This window comes from Poecilia reticulata, chromosome 1 (genome assembly GCF_904066995.2).
Source record: "Poecilia reticulata chromosome 1, P_reticulata-male-v2, whole genome shotgun sequence".
Taxonomy (NCBI): domain Eukaryota; kingdom Metazoa; phylum Chordata; class Actinopteri; order Cyprinodontiformes; family Poeciliidae; genus Poecilia; species Poecilia reticulata.
The window spans coordinates 31,399,956-31,419,079 of NC_088830.1; the positions used below are offsets into that span (position 1 = coordinate 31,399,956).

The 19,124-nt window shown below is 39.5% G+C and overlaps 1 protein-coding gene across 2 annotated transcripts in view; it reads left to right on the top strand.

Annotated features, from left to right (window-relative positions):
- Positions 1 to 18,974, top strand: part of coro2aa (coronin 2Aa) — a 41,086-nt gene extending 22,112 nt beyond the window's left edge. For both annotated transcript variants that reach the window (XM_008422982.3, XM_008422989.3), the window contains exons 2-12: positions 5,635 to 5,835; positions 9,510 to 9,626; positions 10,801 to 10,950; positions 12,259 to 12,438; positions 15,117 to 15,233; positions 15,591 to 15,695; positions 15,779 to 15,875; positions 17,118 to 17,230; positions 17,335 to 17,425; positions 17,500 to 17,747; positions 18,185 to 18,974. In XM_008422982.3, coding sequence (XP_008421204.1) covers positions 5,635 to 5,835; positions 9,510 to 9,626; positions 10,801 to 10,950; positions 12,259 to 12,438; positions 15,117 to 15,233; positions 15,591 to 15,695; positions 15,779 to 15,875; positions 17,118 to 17,230; positions 17,335 to 17,425; positions 17,500 to 17,747; positions 18,185 to 18,316 — 1,551 coding nt within the window. In that variant the 3' untranslated portion in view covers positions 18,317 to 18,974. The remainder of the gene's footprint in view (positions 1 to 5,634; positions 5,836 to 9,509; positions 9,627 to 10,800; positions 10,951 to 12,258; positions 12,439 to 15,116; positions 15,234 to 15,590; positions 15,696 to 15,778; positions 15,876 to 17,117; positions 17,231 to 17,334; positions 17,426 to 17,499; positions 17,748 to 18,184) is intronic.
- Positions 18,975 to 19,124: the final 150 nt, after the last annotated feature.

Sequence of the window (19,124 nt, forward strand, 5' to 3'; positions counted from 1 at the left end):
ATTTCAACTTGCTGTCATACAGCTTCATTCTCGTATAACTCAGTTCTCGTATTATTACAACTTTATTTTCATTTTTTTTTTGAATTATGACTTTATTGTAATTATTTAATTATCTTTTCTTAACTCGGCCCTAAAACTCTGTTGTAAAAAATGAGATTCTCTTCCCCCTGAAGTGTTGGTCAAACATGGTGCCAACGTTGAGTGGGCCGATTTCCACGTCACTCAGGACGTGAATGACGAGCCGCTACTGTGCTGCGAGCTGCTGGGAGTTGCTGGCGATCGTCAAACATTCATAAGGCGTGTTTCTTTGAGTTAGATAAGAGAAGTGGAGCAATTTAAAAATGTACCGAGTTTCCTGAAATGTTTGCAGATGGTGGATGAGGGTTAAAACGTGTTGAAAAGGTGGAGATGTGTTAATCGAACATGAATGAAAGCTTGAAAGCAGGAAGTTTGTTCCCTGCTGTGCGCCCACTCAGGTGCTCCACGCCCCGTCCAGCAGACGGCTGCGCTCGCTAATCATTACCCTGCTTTGTCTTGTCATTAAATCACTCTGCAGTAAAACTGCCAGAATAAAATCTGTCACGAGCCAAACTGAAGAAATGGAGCGTAAATACAGGAAGTGAGAGTAGCTGAGCGTTTCCAGGGTTTTATTGAAACAAAGTGGGATTTCTGCGATTGTTTTGTGCATGACTGAGCTTTAAGATGTTTTCTGTCAGGTACATGCAGACGTTTATCCCGTCTCATCCCCTCAAACGTGTTCCCTGCTGTAATGAAGCAGCCTGGGATTATCGCCTGTTATCCTATTACCGCTCAGTTTGTAAGCTGTCAGGTGTGGACGACATCAGGCAGCGGCAGCCATTCATACCTGTGTGCAGATACGCCACGACATGCGTTCACACCTGTGCATTCCTCGTCTTGGATTTCACCCTGAGAGTTGGGAAAACATCCCACCTCCAGTCAGGAGAGGCACAGCCTTGAACATTTCTGCCAAAAACTTGGGAAAAGTGAGGAAAACGACAAGGAAATTTGTGAGCTTGAAAAGTTTAAAATTTGCTAGAAAAAAATCAGAAGATTTTGAGATTAACTTCTAAATTTTTCAGAGAAACGAGGAGATTTCTGATTTTGAAAAGTTGAAAATTTACAAGAAATTTTTAGGTTAATCTCAGAAATTTTGGAGGAAAAAGAAAACATGGAAATATGAATTAGAAAAGTCAAAAATACGATGGAAAAAAATTAATTTTGAGGTTAATCTCAGAAATTTCTTTTTTCTAGATCATTAGATTTTGAAAATTAAAAGTGCGAAGAAAAAAATATGTTTTAAATGTTGAGGTTAATCTCAAATTGTTTTTAGCAAAAAATGTAAATTTCTGAGTTTGAAGCCATCAGTTTGCTAGAAAAAAATAATTTTCAAGTTAATCTAAGAAAATCTTTGAGGAAAAAAAATTGGAAATTTGAGTTTGAAATGTCAAAAACTTGAAAAAAAAAATCTAATTTCTTTATTTTTTTTCTCAGATCTGAGTTTAATTTCAAACATATTTTTCTAGCAACTTTTCAACTGTTGAAACTTCTGTTTTTTTGTTTTTTCTGTCCTTACTTTATTCTAGAAAATTAGTAAGTTTACTCCTCTTGTTTCTCTCTTTAACGGCCGTAATACGCCGTCGTAACGTGGCTCCTGTCACAAGTTTCGGGAACGTTTCCTGCTGTATTGACAAATTGATGCGGTTTGGACTTTGGCTTTAAAGGTTTTGATTGTACTTCCAGATCTGCAACAGACCAGAATAGAAAAAGTCCAGCAGTAGTCTAGACAGGTAGAGAGAGGAGTGTCAGCCAAGGTGAGGCAGAGGTGAGTATGTCCAGCTGCTTCATAGTGCTGAGTCATTACTTTGAACAGGCAGTAAGCTAGGAGTTTGGTTAAGCAACCATGAGCACCATTATAGAAGCTGGAGTTGCTATTTAATTGGGATTAATAATTCATTTTTGAATTAAATTGTTTTGTCCGTTTACTGCATTTTGTTCTAGATGGAAAGACATCAGCAATGACTTTAAGGAAGATTTATTTACAAGAGGAGAAACATTTCATGGCTCCTGGTTGATGAGCTTCCTGGGTGTGAAATCCTATAAAGTTTAGTCCAAGATCAGAGGAAAGGCAGGAAAAAACCCCAAAAACGTCTCAGACTCTCATTTAGCTAATTTAGATTACGGAAACCCTGTTTAGGTTTGTAAAAACTTCTAGAACAATGTTTTTTAATGAGGCAGACGAAAGTAGAGACTTGATTCAATTCAAAGACTCTTTATTTACCCAAAGGAAAATTAAATTCAAAGAGTCGCCATAGATGGTGATGCTAAGGGCATGGAGGATCTCCAGTAGCAGTCAGTGTTGCAATGAATCTCAAGAAGCCTCTGACTGAAGACTGTTGCTATAAGACAACGGTCATGCTAACATGCTAACAGCTCGATATCCAGGCAGCGGAGATGGTATTCTGCAGATGGTGTTCTTTCTTTACGCCTGTACTTTATTGACCGAGTCGTGGAAACGATTGAAAGTCCTGAAGAAATCCCGATGGAGACTTCTTTCACAGATTTCAGGAACGTTTTAGTAAAATCAGAGTTTGTTTTAAAAATATTTTCGCACCATTCTGTAAATCCAATCTGTGTTTTCAGTTCAGTTTTACGACTGCTTGCTGTGGTTTTTTTTACAGCCCCGTAACACGACTAAAATACATTTCCCTCCAGCAGAACAGACAGCGTCTCCGTTTCTTCTCTCTCTTGGGAATAAAACAAATTTCCTGCTGTCACCGAGCGCGCCTCGCCGGCGTTTGATCAGCAAGACGTCGGTGTATAAATAGGCAGGTCGGCGTTTGGGTCGTCAGCATCCGCCGTGGACCTGCAGCTGCCAATGGCCTGATTACGATCAGCTGCTGCTGCTGTAAGCCTCAGCAGGACATGACTGCTGATGAGAGCAGATCTGACCCCATGCAGCAAACTGGGCGTTTATCTGACACGGATCATCAGATGGAGCCGTCCAGAACGGACACCGGAGATGCTAAGCTTAGCTTCAGTGTTGGTTCAGGGTTTGTTGGTTAGGCTGGAGCGCAGCAGGTGGAAATATGTGATCACTTTATGATTTTTCTGCCTGATATTTTGTTTTATCCTCCAAAGTTGAGTTGAAGTTGTTACTTTATTGATTAATAATCTAGTTAATCTGTGTTTACAGCAGATTAAAGGCTAATGAAGCTCCATGTGTTAATATAAGATGATGAAGGGTTTCTCTAGTTGGACAGACAGAATTTGGTTATCTGTTCATCCATCCATGTATCTGTTCATCCATCCATTTATCTGTTCATCCATCCACCTGGTTGTTTATCCATCCTCCCATCCATCCATCTGGTCATCCGTCCAGGTGTTATTCCATCTATATGTCTATTTGGTTGGATGATCATTCATCTATCCATCCATCCGTCTGTTCATTCATCCATCTGTGCGTCCTTCAACTTGGTTCTTTGTTTATTCATCCATTCATCATCTGTTAATAAAATAACTTGTTATCCGTTCATCCTTCATGGCAGTTTCATGGTTTCACTTTGAACTGGGATCTCACTGGTTTTTAACCAGTTGAACTGGACTCTGTTCCCTTTCAGATCCAAATTCTGACTTCAGATAAGCAAACAACGGTTCTCCGTTTTAAATTTCCGTTTCTGATGAAAATGATCTTCCTCCTCTTCTCTTCTGATGGATCGGTCTGCTTTACCTCATCTGTTTATTAGACAGGAAGCCTCTTTTCTGTACTTTTACTATTTTAAATGAAGAGGATTTTCTTGCCAAATTGTCTGTATTTCTGTAATTTAAAAAAAAAGGTCCATAAAGCTCTCAGATCAGCATCTGTACAAGCTGAAGGCTGTTTTTATTCCAGCGCTGTGCATGCCGAGGGGAGCAGAGGAGACGCCACACCCATCAAAAACAAAGACGTGAATCTCAATTTAAATTATTCTGTCAACACAACAGCTGCTCATCCGTTGGGCTTAGCAGCCATTTCACGCCTGAATTAGAGGAAATGAAGTCCAAATAAACTCAGAAAGACCTGGAGAAGAATCCATCAGAACAACTTCAGAGGATTATAAGATTACCAAAATGTAGAGAAAAGAGATTTAAACTTTTGGATCAAACTAAATGTGATGATGATGTTACTTAAGCTTTTCTTTTATAAAACCAAGCCAGATTCATGACTCTCATGAGATCAAAGATGTTTGCTGCTGTTTTATCTGTGTTTCTGTCGGCGCTGCCGGTCCGGTTGTGTTGAAGGTTTAGCCGACAGGAACGTTTTTGTGCAGCTCTCTGTAGGCATGGAGGCGCAGCGTTAGCGGTTAGCTCGTTTTGACGCCCTCAGGCCAGGAGGTGAGAGGCTGAAGCCTAAACTGAGACATGAAGTCACGGCTGCGTGTCTTTTCCTTTAGCCGGACTCGTCCTGTCAGCACCACCACCATCAGGCTAACCTTTATTTATTTGGCCATCATCATCAGAGCTGCTCATTAGAATTAGGTCATTGTTGGATCTGTCTGGAAACAGAAAGTTGTGATGAGATCACACCTTGTGCTGACCGTTTCTCCTGCAGGTTGTTTTTTTTTAAAGCCGTAGCATCTCGTTAACGTCGGCCTCCACCCTTTATTCATAAGTAATGAGCTTCAGCAGGCGGCAGAGCAGACATGCCGGCTGGCCGAGGCTCGTCCCGGTGGACCGCAGCCTCTCATCTCTCTCTGTAACAACATATGCATCGACCAGCAAGTCGAGGAAATGGGCTAAAAAGAGCCTCAGGATTCAGGAAGGCTTTTTCTGCCATCATGGTTTAAGTGCTGAGTTATTTGTTCGATCGCAAATGATCTGAAGTAAAACAAAGATTATCCAAAAATTTATACATTTTTAGAATTATTTGTAATTAAAATTACTTTATTTATTTCAACAATATATTTTTTAAATTAGTTGAAGAAATTAAATGTTTTTAAATAAATTTAATTAGTATTGCAATATTTTGGTATAGTTGTGAAAACGATATCTGTATTGGTCCTGATATTGGAAAAAGTCTTGATCAGGTATCGGTCCTGATCCATAAGTCAGTCTAATTCTGTGCTTTATTTATTTTATATTTAGGATTCTTCTTTCTGAACCATTTAAATTTGTTGCAGTTTATTTGACCGAACTAGTCAACCTGTTATTTCTGACAGCTTCTTTATTTATCCTAATTGCTCTGACTGAACTGATGAGTTGTTTTTAAAACATGTTTAGTATGTTTAAGATTTAATTTAATCAACAAAATTGATTTATCACTCAGTCACAAATGCACTTATTTTTGTTCAGTTTCTGAACATTTTCATCCTTTACTGATGTAATTGACTAAAAAAAGTGTCAGAAAAGTAATTTCACTCTGTTAAATTGAATCTTTTATTTAGTTGAGTATTTTCCTAAATTCCATTTGAAGCAATAAATTATCTATTATCAGAATTTCTTAGAGTTTAAACTTTAACAAATGGCATGTTTGAATTGGTGGTGAATGTCTTTGTAGACTCGTGGTTTAAGCAGACGTAGCGTCGTTTCTCCCTCTCTGACCTCCATGTTTCTCCCTCCTCCTCCTCCTCCTCTCAGATGACATGGCGTCCTCAGTACCGCAGCTCCAAGTTTCGCCACGTGTTCGGGAAAGCTGCCACTAAGGAGAACTGCTTCGATGGCGTGCCGATCACACGCAGCGTCCAGGACAACCACTTCTGCGCCGTCAACCCTCGCTTCGTCGCCATCATCACGGAGTGCGCCGGGGGCGGAGCCTTCCTGGTCCTGTCGGTCAACCATGTGAGTTTGCACCGATTTAGCTGGGAAGACACGGAGGGGACGGCTGCTGCACCTGTCCTGCTTTATAAATTCACGAACGGTTCGGATGGGAGCTGAATAAATGGAACCAGAGCGAGTTTAATAATTACAAAGGACTGTCCATAAAAATCTGAGATGAAAGAGCTGGAAGCATCTGTGAGATTGGCGTCTGTACAAGTCATGCAGCACCGTTAATTTAATCTCAGCATTGATGCAGCCGTTCGATAAATGCTTGAGGTTTGTTTGAGAATAACTTTTAGTCAAGTACTCAAGAAAGATGGTTTTTATGGGAGAGTGGATGGAGATAGTTGGGTTTTAACTGGTTGCATTTACTCATGTTGCCTTTTTGTAAAAATGTGCTTTTATTAGCATTTTTACCATGCTGTACTTATTACCCATATTAGAGAAATGTTATTGGGAAGCATCACTGCTCTTTCTTGAGTAATATTTCTGGATTCTTTTCCCACTTTGAGTAACTTCACTGAATCAAGACCAAACATATTTTGACCAAATATTCACAAGACACAATCTGCAGTTTTTTTAAAACAAGTTTTTATTGAAAGAAACTGATTTGGAAAAATCTTTCTGATTTTGTCATTTATTTGTGTGAATTATTTTCATTTTGGTCTTTTAAAAATACCAAAATTCCAAAAATCCTGGTTGTTTCTGGATGACAGTGGGAGAAGGATTCTTTAAATAGTGGATTATCGATCTCGTACTGCACCGTCATGACATAGTGACAGTTTAAAGAAAAATGTTTTCATGAAATTATATACAACAGCTTTAAAGAAATACTCGTTATGTTTCATTAGTCCTCCCCTCTTGACATTTCAGTGTCACAATTTATCGATTTCTGCTCAAAAATGTGGAAAACCGTAAAAGTTTCTTGCTGTGGTTTTATTCCCCAGTTTCCTGTCGTAGCTGGAGGGCAGTGGAGTTAAAACGGTGTGAATTTTTAATCACAAACTAAATCCCCGTTTTGTGGTGAGATATTTTATGATCAGTTTGATCAGCATTTTTATCGACTCCTCCTCGTTCTCGCAGGTTAGAATGTTGCCCCTTTTGCACTTTTTCCCCAGCGAGATTCATCAGTCATTATTACAAAATATCAAGGAAAAAAAAACCTGAGGTGACTGGGGGAGTTTTGTGTTTATCTCCAGATTAGAGGGATTTATGGTGCAGAGCTCTTCTTTCTTTCTTCCTGTGAGTTTGCACCAGCCTCCTGGCACGGCTCACGGTTGCATAGGAGCTCAGGAATGACTTAACTCATCTCTCGACCCTCCCCTGTGTCTCGAGGAGGTGAAACTTTCTCTCTTCACCATCCCACCGCTGCGTGCAATCAGTCTGCAGATAGAAACAAACATGTAAGCCACATAAACTGGTGGTCTGAAGGCCGACTCGACCTGCAGGCCTGGGGTTCAGGGAACGCTCTGCTCCCACATAAATGCCAGTTTCAGCCTCAGTTTGATCTGATATGGAGGGAGATGTCAAAGTTTTGTTTTGGTGTCAAAACAGGAATCCATCTCCATTCTCCCTGAGCATCAGGCTGACTGGCTTTTCACTCATAATTATCTTAATTTTTTAAATTTTCATTTCTGCCAAAAGGATTTTTGCTGATTTATGTGGAATGAGGCAGCAGAAAGCCGTGTTGCGTGTCTGGATCTGTCAGGTCTGGTGAAGTCTAATAAATGCCTTGCAGGGACATTAATCTGAGCAATGCTGCACGGAGCTCACAATAAAAAAATACCTGGCATATGTTTGAAAGTTGGAGAGGAGTTTTTTCTTTTACCTCCAAACCAAACCGTACATCTGTGTCAACATGTCTGGATTTCTCTGGAGGTGCAAACAGGAAAAAAAACGTGGATCGTCGTTAGGTCGCCTTCTGTGGAAAAACTGGCTGAATTTGGTAACATCATCCAAAACTGGCCATTTATTACCAAATGTCATAAACACAGATTAGCTGCTTTGACTTTGAATTGTTTCTGAATTTAAACTAATTTGTCAAATCAAACTTTGCAAACCAGATCAGACTCTTAGTGGCCGATCAGATGTCAGGCGTTTCTTCTATTTAACAGAAACCTGTGTGTAAAAGTTACATTTGTTTTATTGCCACAACTATGTGAAATAATCAAACATTTTTAAAAGCGAAATCGTCATATTTGAGTTGGTCATTTTGTTAAAAATGTAATTACATATTTTCAGATTGTGTGTGAAATGATTCAGGTAGCAGACAGGAGCTCAGTGTTCGCGTCAGCGGCATCCAGTCTCAGCTTTGCAGCAATCTCTCCTCCAAAAACCAAGAATTACAGGAATCTTATGTTGTTTTTCATAAATAGAAAGAGGGAATTTCCAGTTTTTGTGAATTTAATGAACAGAAATTAGTTTATCTTGCAGTATTTGACTTGAAGATTAATAATCGAAGCCGATCAAGGACAGATTTACCAATACTGAAGGCTGACAAACTGAGATTCATCCAATTCCAGCTCTTTTCTTTTTTTAATTTAATCAAGTTTATTTGTGTAGCACATTTCAGCAACAAGGCAGTTCAACATCCTTTACATCATAGAAATATGAAGTCATAAAAGCAACATGCAGTCAGCAATTGAGAAACCAGTAACAAACATTACATTTTGTCATCATCTAGATATATTTTCTGATGGTTTGTGAACAGGGTAGGCAAGTATAAGCTCTGGCTTCAGCCTACTTCTTTTATGGTAAATTATTGGTTCGTTTGTTTCTTTTTGTTTCCTGTGTTGACAATTTACCAAAATAAAGTGAAGTGAACTGAAAATGATCAATACACATCAGATATGTTGATCAATGTCCCATTTATTATGACTCAGAAGAAACAGGTGAGCTTTTTAGCTTTGATTTGAAAGAGCTCGGTGTTTCGGACGTTTTGCAGGTTTCTGGAAGTTTGTTCCAGATTTGTGGTGCATAGGAGCTGCTTGCCCAAGCTAATTATCATTTTCCTGCTCATAAATGGATTTTCTCTGCTAAATCTTCCTGAAACACAACATTACATGGAACCATGAAGCATCACTGAAGTGACCAGAGACTTGAGCCGGACTCTTTTGGGTAAGACGTAATCGGTTCAAGTCTTACCTAAAGAACAGGGATCTGTTGTGTCAACAGATAACGGATAACTGACAGAAGTCATATGGGGTTCCCCAAGGCTCAATCCAGGGACCCCTCCTTTTTAAAATCCTTAAAAATCCTCATGTTCCTGCGCCTGCCATAAGACTATCATAATACTCAGCTCTACGTTACAAAGCCACCACATGATCCTGAAACTACTCTAAACATTAACAGATGCTTAGAACCAATCAATGTGTGGATGTGCCATGACTTTCATTAGCTGAATAGACATTTAAGTACGATGAGAGACGGCTAAAACGTCTGAAACTGTTGCAGCATCATGGAGCAGGAAGTGGCTGAGCAGATTGGTTTATGTTACACAGGCTCACATGGAAATCAGCCCTGTTCTGGGCTTTGCATTGTGGGACTTTATTAGCTCTTGTTACCTTTGGACACAAACACTCAGACTCCTGATTGCTGCTTATCCATCAGGGATATTATTGATTTTCTTCACAAGAGAGTAAATAGCGATCACTTCCAGACTGACGGGGTGTTTTTGTGTGTGTGTGTTTTGCCAGCCAGGTAAAGTGGACCCTCACCACCCTCGAGTGTCGGGCCACAGAGGAAATGTTCTGGACATCAAATGGAATCCGTTCAACGATTACTGCATCGCCTCCTGCTCCGAGGACACCACGGTGCGTGAACGGGCCTAGTCCAATCATACCCATATATCTGGGAAACCAACTGGATCTTTATGCAATTTGGCTTTTCATCCACACTCGGTTTAATATCACTGAACAGAGCTGCTCATGTTATACTTTGTTGTAAAATCACAAGTGTTTATACTTGAACACCTGTGATTTTATTTCAAAATATATTCTTTAGTCAAAATACAGACTTTCATTTCAGTAGGCATTCTCTTAAAGAGATTAATTTTATTAAAAGTTAGAACTAATGCACAAAAAATGACTTGTATGTTGAGCAACTCTGAAATTCAATGCCAGCTGATGTTATATTTAATGATAGTGGAAAAATTTTAAAGAACGAGTAAAACTATGTTTTAATAAAGTGCGAACAATGTAAGCTGGTTGTGTTTAACCATAATCATTAGTTGCAGCTTGAGGTTCAGAAAAAAACATCAGAATCCATTCAAAATGCTCAAATAGATTTTAAAATGTATTGAAGTTGTGCGTCTTATTTGCAGCTACAATGCATATTAAATTTAATTTCAAATAATATTGATATTTTTTATCTACGAAAAAGCCACGCAGCTAAGCTAAAACAATTTTATCTACAATATTATATTTTGCTTAAATATAAACTGATAGAAAATAATTGCCTTAAATAAATGTTCTATTTATTTACACTCTTTTCCGCTTGTCAGTCACATAATTTAAAATCTCAACCATTTGAATAGAAAAATTGGTTTCTGTATTAAAAATAGTTTCTGAAGTGGCACTAAAATCGGAAACGCCAGACATTAAAAGATTTAGCTTTGTGCTGCACTGCCCCCTGTGGGTCTGGCATGTTTAAAGCAGCTCACTGGAGAAATTCAGCAGGTTTGTGTTGATGAGCATTTTTTAAATGAATCCTGTCTGTACAATGTTTTTCTAAGTGATGTGTTGGAGATATTTGTTTTTATAAATGAGGCATCCATGAGACTGAAAGGACATGTTGCTGCATTCCTGGAATATGAGCATGTCGCTGTAGGCAGACGATTTTACTGCCTGGCTTGTTAAGCCGGGGCGGCCCAGAACAAAGCCCTGCAGACGGAGCAAGAGGCATCCATAAACTTTGCCTGGGGTCAGAGTCTTTTTACTCTCAGCTTAAGGGTTCTCCGGTTATTTATCGTGGTTTATGTGCGTGCAGGTGAAAGTTTGGGAAATCCCGACTCACGGCGTGCTGAAGACACTGACGGTGCCGTGGAAAGAGCTGCAGGGTCACAGCCGCAGGGTGGGCATCATCGAGTGGCATCCGACGGCGAACAACATCCTCTTCAGCACCGCCTACGACTACCAGGTAACAAACGCCGTCAAGGTGATAAGGATAACAAAAAGCTGATTGTGAAATATATTACAGAACGTTTATAACGACGCAGCCAAACAGGTTTCAGGAATTAGATTTTTAAGGTGATTGTTGCCGGGTGACTTTATGAGGACTCAGAGTTCCTGGCTGGAAAAAAACTGGAGTTTTAATGTTTTTAGAATGAATAAAGGAAAAAAAGAACATTATTTTGTAATTCAATTCCTTATCTGGCTGTTTCATCATCTATCCGTCCCTCCCAGCCTCCCTTCCTTTTCAGAGTTTATCTCTCATAAATTACACTTGAAAGTTTGTATTTAATCTGTAAAACTTTAAAGTCCTGGAGACTGAGAAACAGCCGTGTGTGTAACTATCCAGCTCTACTCTCTGTGACGTTTCTGAGCATGTCGGATCGGAGATGAATACTTTTATCTGGATTTCTGAAATTCTTTGAAGAAAACACATTGTTTCAGCTTTTAGTCCAGATAAAGCGAAGTTCAAATAAAACGCGGTCCAGCATGTTCCTTCCAGCTACGTCAGCTTTAGTGCAACTCTTCTAAGCTTTGGCACGACTGCATCTCATCTTCTGAGACAAACTGAAGCATGAAGATATTTCTCTTCACTTCAGAGCTTTTGTTTTAACTTGTACTGACTGGAGCCTGGCTGTCTGTCCAACCTTCTGCCTCCTCCAGATACTTACCTGAGCCACAGATGATCAGTTCTTCCCTTAAGAGTTTAGCCTCTAAAAAAGCAGTACTAAATACGTCAATCATCTTTATTATGAATGCATCATATATTTCATTCATAACCAATGTTATGAATTTTTATAAAAAAATTTTAATGTTCCATAAAGATGGGCTGATATTGACAACTGGAAATGTCAGTTGTCATGTTTAATCAAGTTGTAAGACTTTATGTTTGCTGGCGTACATCGGAAACTGGGTGTTGGTGTAACTAATCCCACCTGCAGATGTATTTCAGCAGCTTTTACACGACAGTTAACGACTTTTTGTTTTTCTTTTCTCAAAAAAAAAAATTGCAACTTTTTTTTCCTGTTATTGTGTCTGAATGAAATGTTTTTATGCCCAAACCCGGAGCTGTGACGTAAACATTAACCTTTACTTTTCTGACCAATAGGAAAATTAAGCTGCAGTAGCCATGTTCAACCCAAAGAGGGCAGCACTGAGACTTTTTTATTTTTTGGCAAAATATTATAGAATTAAACAAATTTACAAAAAAAAAGTCTGAATTTCTACAGGAACATAAAGGAAGATTTTTCTCATGACAGTGCATTTATTCCTCCAGGTGATGATCTGGAACCTGGACTCTCCAGAGCAGGTGATAAAGAACCCCGTCCGAACCATCAAGCACCACACAGACGTCGTCTTGTCCATGTCCTTCAACACGGATGGGAGCCTCCTGGCCACCACCTGCAGGGACAGGAAGATCCGGCTGATGGAGGCGCGCTCAGGGAATATGCTGCAGGTAAAATGTTTTTTTACAGACGGTTTAAAAAGGTCTTCACTGTACAAAACGTCTGTGAAAATAACGGACTGTGAAAGTGGACCAGGGTGGGCAGCCCTGCTCCGTATTTCATACGTTGATGACATAAGCACTCCATCAGGTTTCATCAAATCCTGATATCTGATTAAACTTCCTTCCTCGATGAACCCACGGCGCCGCCTTAAACATTTCAAACAATCGGCTTCATCCCCAGATTTCACTGAGGTTTATGAAACTTGGTGCAGATCTGTAAAATCTCTTCAAACTGCTTTGGGTCCAATTCAGCATTTTTAGGGACTAAAGTGGCGATGGCCATGCAAGTGTCATGTTAAAGCATTTTGCTCAGATGTTTAGAAGTGTCTTTGACATGAAGAGCCCAGAATTATTTCAGAAAAGCCGCATCATTTCAGCCCAGTTCAACCCGCCACATCAGACACACTTTCAGAACCGCTTTTTTCTGCAGCCGCTCCTCCCGTGTCGGATCTGATCGGTTTCCTACGATCTACTCAGGTACCCAACATTTCCCTACACAGACGAGGGGAAATCCCACACCTCATTTGAATTATCTCTTGCTCTTTCCCATGGCGGTACCTTTCACTCGTTTCTCTCACACTCGTTGTAAATGGTTCTTCTGAGCAGGTTTGTTTGGCTGCAGAATATTTTTTTAAACGTGTAGAACTATGGCTCTTTATTTCGCTGTGCGGTGACCTCACAGCCGAGCCAAAGCGGGAGATTCCCCTCCTCTCTTTTCAGCACCATGCGGCCAAAACTGACACCTTGTGTCCTGGACCGGATCCCAACTCGGCGCCACAGACCTCTGGCTCACCAGCAGGAGTCAAATAGATATTGTTTTTTTCTTTTTTACAGAAGCAGTATTGTTCTGAATGTCGGTGTCGATTGAAAAAGAACTTTCTCATTTTACTTTGAAATTAAGGAACCTTTAGTGTGTGTTTTTGATTAAAACTGGGCTTTAGATTCGGTTCTGCCTTGGAAGGTGTTACGAAGAAGTGGATAACGACAGAGTCGTGGTTCTATTCAATTAAATTAACTTTTTTTTTTTTTTTTATAAAACTGCTTCCAGTTGTTGTTTCGGCACTTCCTGCTTTGAGTTTGACCTGGGAACCTCCAGGTCTGCGTCCAGCCTGCTCTATTGGACACATCTCATCAGTTTTATATCAGTGTTTTGTGTTCCACTCATCCGGTGACGTTCTAGATGCGGCAGGAGCCGTTTTTCTGGACAGTGACTGACATTTTGTCCCAGTTTCCACAGGTTCACCTTAAGATGCAGCTCCAACATGAGTTAGCTTGGTTAAAAAAGCTAAATGTTCAAACAATGCATCGTCTAAAACACTTGCAACATTATTACTACTTTCTGATTATATTTCTGACTTGACACGTTCAGATTTAATAAACTTATGTCTCACTCCTGCTGTTTTCATGCAGCACACTTTGTAGCAGTTCAAGGCTAACTAATGTTAGCATATTTGCCGTTTTGATGTGACTTGTTGATAATTCTGTTCCTGTCCTACTTCACAAATTTCCTTTTGCTTTGATTATCTTCATTTCTTGAAGAATTTTCTCCACAACCCTAGAAGACATCTGAGCAGTTTGCAAAGTGTCAAAAACTAATAAGGTCTAACTTTCACAGTAAACATTGTTTTAAAAGATGAAAAAATTTACCTTTTTTTGGGTGAACCTATGCTTGTTAGATTTGCATAAAAGTGAACCCCCATATTCGCAAAGGCTAGAGACCACAACCATTCAACTTTAGCTAAGATCCGTGAATACTTGATAAATACGCATATAAAAGCCTATTTTTATAGTCCAAACAACAAATATACCTAACTATGCATTAATACACACAGTGGAAACCATTTTAGCATTACAGCGGAAGCTAGGATCCACAGTTTTCCTTATTTCCACTCTTGATGGTTCAGTCAATCAACACCAAGGAAAATAAATGCCACTCCTGGATTGGCTGCTTTGCAAACACCAGCAAACAGCTTTTCTGGTAGCTTTGCAGGAATTTCAACTTCCCAGGCTGCATTTTGTGCAAATAATCTGGAGTTGCTTTCAACAGAAAAATCCATGACTACTGAACCACGAACAGCCAAAGGTCCACTGTCACGCAGTTTTGCAAGCTGTGCAAACCAAACTGTTTGCACAATTGTGATTTTTAAAAACTGGCTGCATGAAGCTGATTCTTATCATTTAAAAATACCTTGATTTGGGACTCTTTATCACCAACCTGTTCCAGTTTCTTCATCCGTATCAAATAAAAATACCAAAGATAGTAAGGTTTCACAGAGAGGAAACTGTATTTTAGCTGCATGAAGGCGATTCCTAAAAGTTGAATGCTGCAAACAGCTGCAAGATTGTGCATCTACATTCATGGATTTTGTATAATATTTCAAATACATGTCATTATTTACAAGGACTGGGCAAACAAGTGATCTAAAAGTAGCAACCAAAGTCCAAAGGCTTGAAAGAAAGTGTTGCTTGGACACAAAGATATAAACGCTGGTTTAAGAGTTTTGCACAGTGCTTTCTCTCTTTAAATATATAAAAAATATGTATAGATGTAAAGTAATAGCATGGAGTTTTAAATGCAGCTAAATCTTCTACTTTTGATTTATCCTGAGATTTGTGTTCATTTGCAGGAAGGAAGCTGCAAGACACACAAAGCCAGTAAGGCGCTGATTTTAGGAAACATGAAGATGATCTTCACATCCGGCACGTCGCGTTACAACAGTCGACAGTTTGTCCTGTGGGATCAGGTGAGGGAAACAGAAATGGTACAAAATAAATCAAACATTAATCCAGAACATGATTTTTTTTCTGTTCTAATAATAAACTCACTGGGACCTAGATTTATTTAGCATTTTCCTTTTTAAGATGCAGATTTTGTTTTGAAATCCTTCATGTGGAGCTGCTGTATTAAACACAACTCTGCCATCTAGTGGCCAAACTAACGCTGTGCACAGACAAAGTGTGGATTAGGGATTGAGCTCCTGGTTTTTAATTCCATGGATTAAACTGATCATGTTTTGATATCAGGGTGGATTTTCCTGTCTGTTTTCATGACTTTCACGTTGGGTTTTTTAACCGATGTTTTAATCTTCGTTGGTTTCCAGGACGACCTGTCGACGCCTTTATTGGAGGAGAACCTGGATGGTTCCTCGGGTCTCCTGTTCCCGTTCTACGATCCTGACACACACATGCTCTACCTTGCTGGGAAGGTAAACAAGACTCATAAACCCAGACAAAAATCACATATGGTGTTAAATTCCTTTAAAAGTTGCAGGTTTCCTGTTGTTTTTAGGGGGACGGAAGCATCAGGTACTACGAGATCAGCTCAGAAAAACCGTACATCCAGTACCTGATGGAGTTCCGCTCACACACGCCTCAGAAAGGAATGGGTAAGGAACGCGTTGCAACTTCTCAAGCCCTGCAGTTTCCAGGCGGTGTTGACTCTTTGGCACCTGTAAGCAAAGCTGCCGTGCAAATGAAGCCGCTTATTTGAATAACCAAATCAGGTCGTCGCTGTTGCTGCAAACAGGCTCACGTTGGGAGACGTAACTCCTTACCGGTAAACTGTCAGAGTTCGCTGCCACGCATAAGAATATTTATTAAATTCACAGGTGGTTGGAAAAGAAAAAAACATTGCTGGATCCGATAAAAGTCGTATCGGTGCCGTCGTTTGTTACAAAGTAAAAAAATTATCAGCAATAATTGGCTTTATTTAGCGTGTCATGGTGAAAAAACATGAGTGTTCACTGGAAAATGGAGGAAATAAATATTTTCAAATGTTTTAATGTGTTCCAAACTAAATATTTAGTTTTCAGATTAAATTTTTACACTTCAAATTCAATATTTAGTTAATAAGTGCAAAGTAATGATGACGCTTAGCAAATTGTAATGTTTTCTGATTTTCTCAGTTGTTGAGTGTGTGGTGTCTCATATGATTTCGTACATCTGAATTTTTATGATGTAAAGCACTTTGAACTGCCTTTTGCTGAAACGAGCTACACAAATAAACTTGATTATTTAGTTCCCAACTAAATGTCTGTCTCAGCTAAATATTTATTTCCCAAATTAAATATTTAGGTTGTTTTCTAAATATTTAGCAAGCAAGCCAAATATGCAAATATGTTACTGAATTCCTTTATTAATAAAATCTAGCATTTTATTCCTTAAAATGCCATAATAAAAGATTCCTTCAGGGAACCTTTGATCATTTGTAGCAAAGGATGCATTTTCAACTAAAAAAAATACTTCTAACGTCAAATACTTTACATCAGTACAGTGTAAGGCTGATCTGTTGATTATTTTTTTGGATTAACTCATTAATAATTTAATAGAAAAATGTGCTAAATGAGATTTATTTTAACAGAATTTGAACCAGGTGAAGCTAAAAGCTTGTTGTGTGTGTATATACATATATATATTTATATATATTGTATAGAATTGGTTTAATTACTTCTGTGTATTCTTTCAGCAAATGGCCTTTGCCATTAGTAACCAAATGGCCAAATGGTTGCTAAATTAGTTGATAATTTCAATAATCGATTCATCATGATTGATCGCTTCAGCACTAATCTAAATTAATAACGGGATGTTATTGGCAGTAAAGTCCTGAGTTTGTCTGTGTGGTTCTGCAGGTGTGATGCCTAAGCGAGGCCTGGACGTCAGCTCATGTGAGGTTTTCAGGTTCTACAAAGTGGTGACGGTCAAGAGCCTCATTGAGCCCGTTTCCATGATCGTACCCCGCAGGGTGAGAGCGCTCAGATTTACACAAACCTCAAACGCATCACTTGAATTATCAGAGAAACATCCATGTTTTGGGTTTTATTTATTCCGCCTGTTTCGTTGTTTTAGTCTGAGTCGTACCAGGAAGACATCTATCCGATGACGCCAAGTAACAGACCAGCTCTGACTGCAGACGAGTGGCTCAGTGGGGTCGATAAAGGTCAGCTTCATTCTTATTCAGCTAATTATCTAATCAAATCGATGCTCATAATTCTCCTGGCCTTAACCGTTTAGGACCAATTCTCATGTCTCTGAAGCCTGGGAGTGAACTGACGGAGCCTCCGTCAGAGACGAAGGCGCTGGCCAACTCCATGGACACTCACCGGTCTTGGAGCCGGCCGGGAATGCCGCAGCACTCCTACATTCAGGACCAACAGGAAGTCAAAGAAGCGAGCGACCTGGTTGAAGACGGCCGCGGTCAAACGCATGTGATCAACGGGGAGGACCTGGCGCTTTGCTCGCCTCCCAGGACAGAAAACGAGGTGCGTTTAATACCCAAAAACACTTAGAACCAGGCTGAAAACTGTTATACTTCACTTTACATTTCTAAATGTTGAGCATTCATCTGCACCGATTAGTTTTTATAGTGCTGTACAGCTAATCTCGTAAAAGATGTGATTATTATAAAAAGTTTTTCTCTTATCTGTGTCCACCAGAGGGCACATTAAGGAGTAAATGTACATACAATCCCATCAGTCCAGTACACAATTTTCTACGTTACGCTAGCAGTTTTAGCATAACGTCCGTTTTAGCATCACATGTTGGCATAACTTCTGCCGTGGCTTTTTCTTGCGTTGTGGTTTCTGCCTTTTGTTGACACTTGATTTACTCTGAATCTCTAAACTTCAGAGACTCACTTGGTTCCCACTGTGGGTAAAACATATTTTCCCTCTCCCTCATGTTTTCTGTGTACCTGCAGCTGCGCCTGAAGTTCCTGAAGCAGCAGGAGGAGATCCGGCGGCTGAGGGAGCTCCTCAACCAGAGGGACGTGCGCGTCAAGCAGCTCGAGCTGGAGATTAAGAACATCAAGAACTCCCAGACGCAGAGCTAACTTTTACGAGTGTCCCGGTTTCCCCACGGCGCTGAGCGGGACACTCCGGCTCAAATCCCGGAATCGGAAACGGCTCGTTCTTTAAAACTTCCCGGCTCTCCTGAGACTCGAACCTCGACTTTCAGCCAACACTTGGTGCACATATTCTTTGTTCGTGTACATAAACTTTTTACCGTTGCCCTGTTTCTTTTATACACTTCACTGCTATGCAAGTTTACTGTAATATTTTTAGCCTTTTTTTTAACTGATGTTTGAGCCTGAGCCGAAAACGCTGAATTTATTTTTTGTGCTTGATTTAAATTTTTTTTCTCCTGTATTTAAACTGCTGTAAGTGAATGAATGTGAAAGAGCTAAACGAATGACCTGCCTGTTGAACCCGAGCTCCGCCTTTCTATAAGCCGCAGATCGCTTTATTCCAGCTTTTATTTTGAAAACTTCTGGAAGCAGATTAATTTTAATGTGTACACTAAATCTGAAACTGATGCCATGTATAAGTTTTAACCCTAATTTTTATATTTATTTAAAAATGTGGGCAGGGAATACATTTTAATCAGGAATTTGAATCCCCGGATGTGATTTGTTTGGCAAATATATGAAGATGAAAATGAACCAAATGCTGTTTTTATTTTTTTTTGCTGCAAAAAACTTAATGACTTATGATTGTCTCCTTTCATTTTTGCTGGGTATCTTTTTTTTTTTTATCATTTTAATACAGAAATATGAGCTAAAGCTACTTTATCTTTAAAAAAGGATAATTTTCAAAAGGTGCTTTTAATCAAGTAAATAAGGAATACATAATCTGTTCTAA